We start from the raw sequence: 13,049 nt of genomic DNA, 5'->3' as shown, positions 1-13,049 counted from the left end.
CAAGAAAACAAACAGATTCATCCTAGAGAGGGTTAAACCAGGCTACTCCTTGGAGGCAAGGATTCTGAGGCTTCATCTGACATACTTTGGACATGCTGTAAGGAGGGACAAGTCCTTGGAGAGGGACATCATGATTGGGAGGGTGGAGGGACAGCACAGGAGGGGAAGACCCTCTCTGAGGTGGATTGATTCAGTTACTTGGGCAATTGGGATGGGTGTGTCAGAGGCAATGCAATTGGCACAGAATAGAGCAGGGTTTAGGGCTGTTGTACATAGGGTTGCTATGAGTCGCAAACGACTCAATGGCACATAACTACAACAACAACAATTATTGGTTTTAAGAAGACCTCAGGGGATAATTTTAGTATAAAGTTTATATATTATTTCAGGGCAATAGTTTTAGAGGTTCATCTACCCTCCATGGCTCCAGAAAGTCTAGAATTCATCAGAATTTGAAACAGTCTTCCACATTTCCACCTTTTAATCAGGATTCTTCTGCTGAATCTCTGATCAAATGTTCAGTAATAGCAGCTGGCACCATCCAGTGGTCTGGTCTCATGGTAAAAGTGCCAGCTGTTCTTGGAGGAACATTCCATGTTCCCTTATTTCTTACTTTCCTCTTCCTCTGTCGCTCCAGGTGAATGAAACCAACTTGGCTGGTATGTGGTAAGCTTTTTTTTTTTTTTTAAGAATTCTGTAAAATCAGTGGTTTAGTCATTGCTTATACACCTTTTATAAGAAACACAAATTGTGACTATACACATGGACCTCACCTGATGGCATACACAGGAATAAGACTGATTACAAACTGTTGTAGAATCTCAATAACAGCTATGAAAACTAGGCCAGGTGCTGATTGTGGATTAGATCAACTACTTGTTATGCAAGTTCAAACTGAAGCTAAAGAAAATCAAATCAAATCCACAAGAACTAAAGTTTGACCTTGAGTCTATCCCTTCTGAATTTAAAGACCATCTCAGGAACAGGTTTGGGCCTTGAATACTAATGAATGAAGAACAAATGAGCTGTAGGAGGCTATCAAGAATATCATCCATGGGGGCAGAGCAGTTTGAACGAGATGAAGATGGAACCAGAGCCGGACACAGGCACTGGACTTGGTTCAGCCAAGAGCCAAAGATGGCAGTGAGCGTGTTTTCAATGTCAGTCACCAGTGATAACCTAAGTCGACCTCAAATACTTCCCAGTGGACTAGGAGACAGAACAGCACCATTAAATTCACTATAAAGCCAATTAACGGGGCTGTCCCATGAAGCCATGACCCTAAATTTCCAAACTAAGGAACCTAATCCTATGAGGTACTTAGATGGACAAAAGCAGCCTATTCCTTTTTTTGTCATTGTTATATATTTATCATACAACTTTTGCCAATTCAGCTTTTAACAAGCATAGAATTTACTGCCAGCAATTTTATTATTTTTTTTACTGCCAGCAATTATTATAATCAGCTATGAAGTCTTCCTTTCTTGCTGTGATTTCCCCTCCTCCCTTCCCTCTCTGGCAACCACTAAGTCTGCACACATTTACCTTTTACGGTCTATTGATGTGAGGTCATACAACATTTGTCCTTTTGTGATTTGTTCACTCAGCAGAATGGCTTCAATTTTCAACCCTATTATGACCTGAATTAAAACTCCATTTCTCCTACTTGCTAAATGTATGTGCGTACATCTCCTACTTCATTTTGTTCATCCCCTTTGAGAGGCATGTGGATTGTTTCAATCCTTCAGTTGTATGAACAATGTTGCAATGCACACTGGTGTACAAGTCTCTTCTGACAATGTCTTTGAAGAACAAATGTTTTTAATTTTTATAAAGTCCAACTTATGGTTTGTTTTTCCTTTTGTTGCTATTATTTTCAGTATCTTTTCTAAGAAATCACTGCATAATCTAAGGTCATGAAGATATGTTTCTCTTGTAAGAGTTTTCTACTTTACTTGACCTATCACACTTGCAAAGCTGGAGGGGTCAGTGAAAGAGAAGACGACCTTCAACAAGATGGACTGACACAGTGACTGCAGCAATGGCCTCAGGTGCGTCAGATGATGAGGAAGGTGCAGGATAGGGCAGGATTCGGATCTGTTGCTCCTGGGCCACTGTGAGTCATACTCCACTCAATAGCACCAAAGAACAGCAGCAACATGATACATTTTTACTTTTTTTTCCCCTTCTGTAGATTGTATGAAGGTCTAAATTTACTCTGTGATAATTATGTGGATGTTGTCCTTTATCTTTGGCGTTTTGTACTGACTCATTTTCACACTATTAAAACCAATCATGTATTCCTGGATATCCTACTGAAGTGTATGATGGTCTAACACTCCTGCTGGAGTTGATGTGCCAGTATCTTGTTGAGAATTTTTTGTATTATGTTCCTAAGGGACACTTGTTTCTAGATTTCCTGTGATATCACTTTTATAGTTTTGGTATCAGGGTAATAACTGGCCTCAAAGAATGAGTTGGGAAGGGTTCACCCTATTCTATTTATTTAAAAGAGTTTGTAAAGGGAAAGTGGTCATTTTTCAAACATTTTGTAGAACCCATCAATGAAGTCATCTAGGTTTCAGCTTTTCTTTGTGGGAAGTTTCTTGTTAAACTTCAATTCCAATTGTATGTTTCCTCTTGAGTCAACTTTAGCAGTCTGTGTCTTCCTAGAAATCTGTCTGCTTCAGCCAGTACATACTTCTTTTTTATCCTTTTTATTTCTGAACATTGTTAATAACTGTACCTTTTTCATCCTGATTTTAGTAATCTGAGTCTTCCCTCTCTTTTGTCTTGGTCAGATTAGGTATCTGTCATTTTTAACAACCTTTTCCGAGAGCTAACTTTTAGTTTCATTGATACTCTTTAATATTTCTATGCTCTCTTTCATTTATTTCCACTCTGATGGAAATAAATTTCCACTCTACTTTCTTTAGGTTTAGTTTGGTTTTTACTTTTTTAAAGTGAAAGGTTAAGTTAATGATTTAAGAGAATTATTTTAATACAGGTGCACAGCGGTATAAATTTCCCTCTAGCAGCATCATAATACATTTTGGAACATATTTTTTCATTTCCCTTACTCCTTTTCTAACTATTTATTCTTTAGGAATGTTTAGTTTAATTTTCTCATATCTGTGACTTTCCCAAATTTCCTTTTATTACTTACTTCTGATTTCATCTCAGTGTGTTCTGAGATTTGTTTTATGGTCTCATCTTTAGTACACAGGTCATGTTTTGTTTAAATGCACCTGAGTATTTGGCTACTGCTGGATGGTGGAAATGTCTATTAGGTTTACTGTTTTCCAGTGCTGTTTTATAGTTCTATTTCCATGTTCACTTGCTTTCCTCCTAAATTTCTCATCGTAAATGCAACACTAATGATTATCACAGGGGCTCACTATCTGAATACTCAATCTAGTAGTGTTACATACACTGCTGGCTATAGGTCTGTGTGAACCCACCAGCCGCTGCATGGCAGAAAGGTGACTGACAGCCTCTGAAAACACTCTGGAGGGTCAGCTATGAGTTGGTTTCAACTCAACAGCAATGAGTTTGAATTCTTTTTCGTATCAACAAAATACTATTTAATTAAAATTTTAGGCTGTCTTTTTCCTAGTTAATCAAACCTGCCTTACGAACCTAACAATGGAGACAGAATTAGGAATGCAGAGCAGTTCCAGATCTCATATTACTTTCTACATGCAGCACTAGGAAGGGCCCAATTTGCTTACCATGTAAATTAAAAGAAAACTTCAGATATAATTTATCCTAAAACAACTAACTCATTGTACAGACATTAATGATTCAAGCCCAGGGCCCTCCTCATTAGTATATTTAACTCATTGCTCCAGAATTTTATGAGAAGTATTCTATTAATCAACACAGATGTTTTGAAAAGTCATAACCCAAGAGTGACTTACACCACAGAGCAAGCATAGCATCCTTTCTTGCTACTCTCTCGAATTAAGAATGCACCATCAGGTTTTCCATACAGCAAGTCCTCTGCTTGTACTCGATTGATATCCTCAACAAACCAGGTTTTCTCATCATAATGAGGTAGGTTTTCATCTTCCTCAGTCATAAAATAGGTTCTGAAAATTAATATTAAAATATTATTTTAACAATCATGTTACTGATTTCTAAAAGCAAATACATAAACAGGGCTTGCTTCTAAGTCTTTATCACAAAGAAAAAGTAAAACTTCAGTTAGTTTTGAGTTGGGTTTTGTTTTGCTTTGTTTAAAACTTCATTACTTGTTATGGTACAGAAAGCTCTAGATTCACCTGTTCCACCCAATAAACTGAAATACAAATGTCTGGATGCCAATGCATACTAGTGTTATGTGGACAGACAGATCTGTAAATTCAAGAGCCTCTAACATACTCTTCAGGAAATTCAGTTCAAAGAAGTTGCAAAGTTCTGGATGCCAAGTCCTCAAATGACAATGAAAACTAATACTTTGTATGTATAAAACCCATGTCTTCTACTGGGAACAAAGCACTCTGAGAGAAAGGTACAAAGAGAACATACTCATCAGCATCCTCATTCTTGATTCCCAGCCAGGCATTCAGACGCTTCTGTCTCACTCCTTTGTGATTGAGCCACCTGCCACAGGGAAGACAGCAAGCATCAACAACTGTGCAAGTTCTGCTTGGGCGAAGTAGACATACCTCAGTCAACCAGCCCTCAGAGTACAAGAACTCACTTTCTCCCAAAAACTCACAAAGAATAGCTTTGTTGTTGTTAGGTGCCATTGAGTCTAGTACAACTGATATCAGTGACTCTTTGAACAATAGATCTGAGCCCCATCCTATATTTTGCCATCCTCATCATCTCTGACACACTCAAGCCCCCACTGTTGCAGTCACAGTCAATCTACCTAGTTGAGGGTCGTCTTCTCCTTTGCCATCCCTCCACCTCTCCAAGGAAGAGACTCTGTTAGCAACACGGCCAAAGTATGTGAAATGAAGCTTCACCATCCTTGCCTCCAAGGAGTACTTCAGCTGAACCTTCTCTAAGACATTTCTATTTGTTCTTTTAGCAATCCATGGGGTAGTCAATACTCTTCTCCAACACCATGGTTCAAAGGCATCAATTCTTTCTTTTTTCATACTTATTTACTGTGAAGTTCTCAGGAGCACAGCAAGTGATTGAAAAAAATCATTACCTGAATCAGGCACACCTTAGTCCTCAAACTAACATCATTGCTCCTCAATAATTTGTAGAGGTCCCCGACTACAGATTTCTCCAGTCCAGTAAGTCTCCCGACTGCTGGTACCAAGTGTATTGAGTGTAACTGATAAGGTAAAGGATAACCTTGATTCTCTAAATTAGCCTTTCCACGTATTTTCCTTCATTTGGAATTAAACTCTTTAATGAAAAAGAATAAGGAAAGCTATCTGAAATTAGACATATCTCTCATCTCCCTTTTTCAGAAAGTCACAGGACCGTACACACATACATGTTTGCATCATACATAGGAACTTTTGTTCCTGAAACTTTTCATTCCTAAGACTGCCATAAATAAGCAATCTTGGCTAAAGCAGAAGCCTCACTCCTATGTGATCGATGCTATTGAGTTTAAAACTAAAAAACTAACTTCAAGGTCAATTTTAACACACAGTACACTCAGGGTGGCTATCTGAATACTTAATACTGCTTTTACTTCAGTGCCATATAAATCACAGTATCTTAAATTAAAATCTACTAACATTTTAAATGTAAAATTATATAAACAGTCATTATTTCCCTTCAGGTAGCCAACAGTCTAAAATTAGAGTGGTGCATAAAATGTTTTCATCCATTACTTCCCCTCCACTGAGGCTCCTGATCACTTAGCCCTCATCACAGACATAGTCTCCTCAGTGATGACTCCAATAATTGTCCCAACTAAGGCCATCCCCAAACTCTCTATAATTTTCATAAATTAAATATTTTCACACTTGTTTATTTCTCTCCATTAAAATGTAAATTGTTTTACTCTTTATGGCCCTATTCTTACTACTTAAAACAATTCCAGCACCTATTGTCTGCTCTTAGGTGCTGTCAGGTCAACTCTCACTCACAGCAGCCCTAAGAACAGCAGGTTGGAACACTGCCCTCTCCTGCTTCACTCTGGTGATCCACACCATGCTCAGACCAGTGCAGGTACTGTGTCAGTTCACCTGGTGCAAGGTCTTGCTCTTTTTCATTGACCTTTCCAACCACGATGTCTTTCTCCAAGGACTGGCTCCGCCTGACAATATGCCCAAAGTATGTGAGATGAGTTTCACCGTCACTGCCTCTGATGCGATCCTGGCTGCACTTCCGCCAACACAGACTTGTTCCTTTGATAGTCCATGGGACAGTCAATACTCCTCTCCAATACCACAATTCAAAGGCACTGGGTCTTCATCAGTTTTCCTTTTTTATTGTCTAACTTTTATTCGCAATCACCTGTTATGCATCAGAGAGTTGGACAATGACCAAGGAGGATAGAAGGAGAATTGATGCCTTTGAGCCGTGATGCTGGAGAAGAGTATTGAGAATACCATGGACTGCTAGGAAAACAAACAGATTTGTCCTGGAAAGGGTTAAACCGGGTGGCTCCTTGGAGGCAAGGAGTCTGAGGCTCCATCTAACATACTTTGGACATGTTGTGAGGAGAGACCGGTCCTTAGAGAGGGACATCATGCTTGGGAGGGTGGAGGGACGACGCAGGAGAGGAAGGCCCTCTATGAGGTGGATTGATTCAGTGACTGGGATAATTGGGATGGGAGTGTCAGAGACAGTGCGATTGGCACAGGACAGAGCGGAGTTTAGGGCTGTTGTACACAGAGTCACTATGAGTCACAGACGACTCGACGGCACATAACAACAACAACAACAACTTTTATTTGTATATAAAGAAACTGAAAATACCATGGCTTGGATTTGGTGCACCTTAGTCTTTAAACTGAAATCCCTCCTCTTCAGCACAGCATAGGACAGAGCTCAGATTTGTTGTTCAGAGGGTCACTGTGAGTCATATTTGACTTGATGGCACCTAACAAGAGTAACAATCCTTTTAACTTGTGGGTCTGTATTCCATTACTTCTGTATTTTATTCTAGAGAAACTCTGAAGTTTATAGAAAACTCAGAGTCTGACATCCTTGCTAAGTGTTCTAGTGCCAGGAGCTGGAATTGAGTTGTGGTCTATTCCTGAATGTCATACATAAAAATATTCCATGACAATCTGTTCATTACCCAAAAGTCCCATATCTTTTCCTTTCTCATGGATTCTCTTCTGTGAATTAGTAATTTATCCTTCTGAAAAATGTAATCTATACATCTTGTTCTGATAACATATGTTTCAATCTGTATTTGGATAATATCTCTATTAATTCCTAGATATAGCTAAACTATATAAGCCCTTCTCTTGGGTTTTCAAGGCATTTGTATGGATTAGAGTTCTATTTTGTGGCTTTCCTTAAAGACTGAATTTAGGTAAACATATACATAGACTTTCCACTCTTCTATTAACAAGGCTGCTTTCCTAAGTTCTTACAACCTTACTGGCCAGTTCTCAATTTAAAGCTTTTTCTTTCAACTCTGCTGTCTCTAGTGGCAACAGTGGTGCCCACAGCTCCTATGCCATACAGGCCTAGGCTACTTACACGAGGTGCTGATCTCGGATCTTGCGCAGCTGGATCAGGTCAGGTTTGATACTATTCATTTTTTTATCTATTTCCCGGTTGTCCAAAGCTTGTTTCTTCAAATCCTGCTCTAGACGCATTTTGCTGTCATGAATCTCACCAAGACGTGATTTCAATTTGTCATAATTCATCATAATTCTGCAAAGATATTTTCTATGTTAATGCTGAAACAACAGTCAAGCATAATAGCCCTACAGAATGAGCACGTCCTAATATCTTACATGTGGTGGACATCTCATACTTGCCCAGTGTCCACTCCCTCTCTCTGGTACTAGTCTCTTGATGATATTCTTAGAGACATGATCTGATGCTGTTCTTTCAGACTCAGAGTTATCTGCACAATACTCCAGCTTGGTCAATAAGAATATTACATGCCTTCTCACTGCACTCTCTGGTCATAGTGACTGATTTCAGAAATGGAAGTGAGATCCAAGCTTGCCCAATAAGAGTCTAGACTATAAGTTGGAACCAATGAGATGGCAAACATCACCAATGTAAAAAAAGATTCTCTATTCCACTGGAATAGAGAACTTCTACTAAGTTATGGATATGTTGTAAGACTCCCACCAAAGTCTCACCTCACAAGAACAGATACAACCCAGCACAACCAAAAACAGACCAAAAGATAAAAATGTGAGAGGTAATCCTAATAATCTGGTTTAGGGCCCATTCTAGGTATAACCAAACTAAGTAAAGTTATACAGTTATATGTATGATATGCAAGAAATCACATAGCACAGAAATTAAGATCAATGGCTCTGGAGTCAGCCTCTTGAGGTTTGAATCCTTGTATTACCACTTACTTACTATGGCTTTGGGCAAATTATTTAACTTCACTGTATCTTCATTTGATCATCTTTTTAAAAAGAATACCTACAATGCTATCTACTTCACTGGGTTGTTATGTGAATTAAATCAGACATTACTTGTGAAAAAAGGACCATAACAATAGTTTCCCCATATTGATAAGCACTTGATGTTTGCTAAAGGCAAACAAGTTATGCCTTTTTTTTAACACAAATAGCTTCTTCTAGTCTATACAGCAATTAATTGTCCACAACTGTAATGATTAGGTATTACTGTCATGACAGGAGTCCAGAACAAAGGCTGCATAGTGGAGTGGACTTGGGGGGAGGGATTGTATAGCAATGAAATAATTTTTCTTTTACTTTTCAAAGAGAAGAGCAAACTGGGATGGAGGGGTGAGCAGGGAGAAAAGTGCAATAATGAATGAATGGATATTTAAAAAACAAAAAAGATAGCAGTAAAGAAGATGGGCTTTGCCCCAGGACCTAATTTTATCTAGTGAACTGATCCCCTTAAGGTACTAACTGTGATACTTAAAAAAGAGCAAAGAATAAATAATGATTAATACTTTTATAATAAATAAAACTATAATAAACAAATATATAACTTTATATTACTATTAAAACTTTATCACATTTTAAAAAACTTTTATCCTATTTAATTTTACTTCCTTCTACAACTAAAGCAAAACTTCTTCCTTTGTATTTCTTCATTATTAACAAAAGTTATTACTATTTATTATGAGTCCATCATGTGGCATACATATCACATTTCATTCTCAAAGCATTCTGGTAAGATATCATACAAAGTTTATAGAAGATCAAATTAAGAGGAAGACAGGTTAACCTGATACCTACCACATCTGGTCAGGAATCAGGTCCACCCAGGAACAATGGCCAACACGTATTCAAGTAGATGGTTTTAACCATTAAGCTACACTGCTTCATAGTACTTAGCCCTACACTTACATAACAACATGATGATGCTAACATGAGAAATTATTTTTTTGAATGATATATTATTTATGATCTATTTTTTCATTCCTTTTTTACTCTGTAACTATTTCACTCCTTGACTTACTATTACCTAAAGTTTGATCCTCCCATACTTAGTAACATTGCTTTTATAAAGGCCACTAATATCCTTTTAATGTATATACTCAACATTCTTCATATTTTGCTTATACTATTTGTAATCTCATGGTTTGGATCTATCATCACCAATACAATTATTCCTCTTAAATCCCTTTTTTATCCTAAATTGCAAAGCTATATAAGCTGCTTCACCCTCCCCAGGACAAACCTATTTGTTCTCCTAGCAGTCCATGGTGTATTCAATACCCTTCTACAACACCACAGCTCAAAGGCATCAATTCTCCTTCTATCATCCCTAGTCACTGTCCAGCTTTCTTTTAAATTTTTTAGATTTTTTATTTTAATGAAAGCTTACAGAAAAGTTGGATTTTTCATTCATTCATTGTTGCACATTTCCTCCCTTCTCTTCCCCCCAGTTCGCTTTTTAAAAAACCAATTCATTCATTAATAAATAATTCCTCCCTTCCCAAGTCAACTTTGCTATCTATGTACCTCTTATTCTGGACTGTGTGTCATACAAATAATGTGTAATAATATATTTCTTTTAAACAGTTCTTTCCTTCATCTGTCCCAATGCAGTATTCATTATTTATCCCCTTTTTTGTGTTTCCTCCCTGTCCCCAAACAGTCCTGTTTTATAACGGTGGTGTTGTGCAGTGTTTGTCCTTTTGTGATTGAAATATTTTACTCTGCATAATGTCCTCCAGTCTCACCGATGATGTGTAATATTTTATGAGTTCCTTGTTTTTCAGTGCGGCATAGTATTCCATTGTGTTGACTATATCATAGTTTTTCTATCCATTCATTTCTGATGGGCACTTGGGTTGCTTCCATCTCTTTACTATTGTGAATAACAAAGCAATGAACATGGGAGTGAAGATAACTATCTGGTGACAGCAGCTCTGTTTTCTTTATGGTATATTACTTGTAGTGGAATTGCTGGGTCAAAAGGTATTTTTACTTCGAACTTTTTGAGAAAGCATCAAACCACCTTTCATAGTGGCTGCACCATTTTCACTCCCACCAGCAGTGAATAAAGGTTCCAATCTCTCCACAATTTCACCAGCACTTATTGTTTGCTATGCTGTAGAACTTTGCTATTGTTGCTTAGTGTTCTGCTTTCTGATGCATAGCAAGTAACTGTGAAGACCATGGCCTAGATCAGGCACACCTTAGTCTCCAGACTGACATCACTGCTCTTCGGTACCCTGGAGAGGTCCCTGACAGCATATTTTCTCAATGTAATTTATCTTTTGATTTCCTGGCTGCTGGTACCAAGAGTGTTAATTGTGGAGCAAAAGAAACTAAAGCTGTTAACAATCTCAATCTCTTCACCATCAATCATGATGCTGCCAATTGGCCCAGTGGTGAAAATCTTTGTTTCCTTGATGTTGAATTTCAATCCATATTGAACGCTGCAGTTCTTGACGTTCTGCAGCAAATGCTTCAGGCCCTCCTTAGTTTTGGCAAGCAAGGTTGTTTCATCTGCATAACACAAGTAGCTGATGAATCTTCCTCCAATCCTGATGCCACATTCCTCCTCATGAAGCCCAGCCTCCCAGATGATCTGTTCTGCATATGGATTGAAAAGGTATGGAGACAGGACACATCCCTGGCATATTCCATTCCGAATTTTGAACTATGCCGTGTTTCATTGCTCTATTCCAATGAATGCCTCCTGGTCCAATTATACGTTTTGCATAAGCACAATCAAGTATTCTGGGATTCCTATTCTTCTCAGAGTCAGCCACAATTTGCTGTGATTCACAGTCAAATGCCTTTTCATAGTCAATGAAACACAGACAGACATTCCCCTTTTTAGGAAACAACATTATCCTCTACTCATGAATATTAGGGACCAAGACCACAACATTTTTTACACATTTCCACTCTCTTCTTGCCACTGATTTTATTCAGGTGCTTATTACCTTTTATCTTGACAGCTACAATCACTGCAGCTACCTTCAATTGCTAGGTAACTTTCCTACTCACCTCCAATTAATCTCAAAATGACATAAAAATTTATCTTCTCATCGACAACTAGTCAATGAGTATTGGCTATGAATTCCAGGTAGTTTTTTCTTCAAATTTGTTTTGGACAAATTTGGCTACCATGAATCTCACTCATAAATTATTTCAAGGGTACTATAGGAAAACAATCCACCATAACTACTCTCAATGAGATTAGCTACTGCTGTTGTTGTTATGCTAGAAACTCACAGCAACCCTACGTACAACAGCTCTGAATCGTGCTCTATCCTGTGCCAACCTTATTGTCTCTGACAGGCATTACCCCAGGAACTGAATCAATCCCTCTCATCCAGGCTCTTCCTCTCTTGTGTTGTCCCTCCATCCTTCCAAGCATGCTGTCTCTCTCCAGTGACTGGTCCCCTCCTTGCATCATGACCACAGCATTTCAGATGAAACCTCAGAATCCTTGCTTCCAAGGAGCAGCATGGTTTCACACTCTACAGGACAAAAATGTTTGGGCCTCCTGGCAGTCCATGGTAAATTCAACACTCTTCTCCAGCATCACAGCTCAAAGGCACCAATTCTGCTATCCTCCCCCAGTCATTGTCCAGCTTTCTGAAGCACAGGAAGTAACTGTGAAGACTATGGCCTGGTTCAAGCACACCTTAGACTCTAGACTAACATTGTCATTCTTCAGTACCCTGGAGAGGTCCCTGGCAGCAAACTTTACCAATGTAATTTGTCTTCTGATTTCCTGGCTGTTGGTACCAAGAGTGATGACTGTAGAGCCAAACGAAAACTGTTATCTATCGCAATCTCCTTCACTGTCTATCATAATGCTGCCTATTGGCCCAGTGGTAAGAATTTTTATTTTCTTGACATTGAACATTAATCCATATGAAGGCTACAGTCCTTGACCTTCTGCAGGTCTTCAGGTCTTCCTCAGTTTCAGCAAGAAAGGTTTTGTCATCTGCATAACACTCATTGTTGATGAATCTTCCTCCAATTGGGATATAGAAATCCCATAAACCAGTTTTGCAGAATTAGGAAAAATTATCTGGGAAAAGATGAATCCTAAAGAATGATCAAGAACTGGCAATTTCAAGTATAAAGGAGTAAAGAAGAGAAAGGAAGTTCAGTATGGTAACCATTAGCAGCTATGAATAGTTCATATTCAAAACTATACAGTATGAGGGACAGAAGCAGGTAAGACAGAATTGGTGGGGAAGAAAGGAAGCATTTTCACACTGATGCAACTTTGAGGCAGTAGGGAGACTTACCGTTCAATCTCCTTTTCATTCCCTTCTCTTCGAAATCTCTCAATATATTCTTTGCTATGTTGTTCTTGTGTGTGACACTGTTCCTCAAATATTTTAATTGTTTCATTAAAAGCTTCAATTGCAGTCCTCTTCATTTGTATTTCCTTTAGGAGAAAAATAAAGGAAAACTATACACTGTCTTACCTTTATATTTTTGTGTCTTTTGTCTTAAAATAAATCTTTT

At 38.3% G+C, this 13,049-nt stretch overlaps 1 protein-coding gene across 1 annotated transcript in view; it reads right to left on the bottom strand.

Moving 5' to 3' along the window:
- The window catches only part of LOC102871850 (phosphatidylinositol 3-kinase regulatory subunit gamma-like), a 152,954-nt gene that overhangs the window by 4,109 nt on the left and 135,796 nt on the right, over positions 1-13,049 (bottom strand). The window contains exons 6-8 of the mRNA XM_006898982.1: positions 12,827-12,969; positions 4,531-4,605; positions 3,921-4,091 (exon numbers count right to left, since the gene is read on the bottom strand). Of these exons, the coding sequence (XP_006899044.1) occupies positions 3,921-4,091; positions 4,531-4,605; positions 12,827-12,969 (389 nt within the window). The remainder of the gene's footprint in view (positions 1-3,920; positions 4,092-4,530; positions 4,606-12,826; positions 12,970-13,049) is intronic.

The sequence above is a fragment of the Elephantulus edwardii genome, unplaced genomic scaffold (assembly GCF_000299155.1).
Source record: "Elephantulus edwardii isolate Elephantulus edwardi_28Jun2011 unplaced genomic scaffold, EleEdw1.0 scaffold00243, whole genome shotgun sequence".
NCBI lineage: Eukaryota > Metazoa > Chordata > Mammalia > Macroscelidea > Macroscelididae > Elephantulus > Elephantulus edwardii.
The sequence above is the reverse complement of the archived record's forward strand: the minus strand, read 5'-3'. Positions and strand labels throughout refer to the sequence as shown.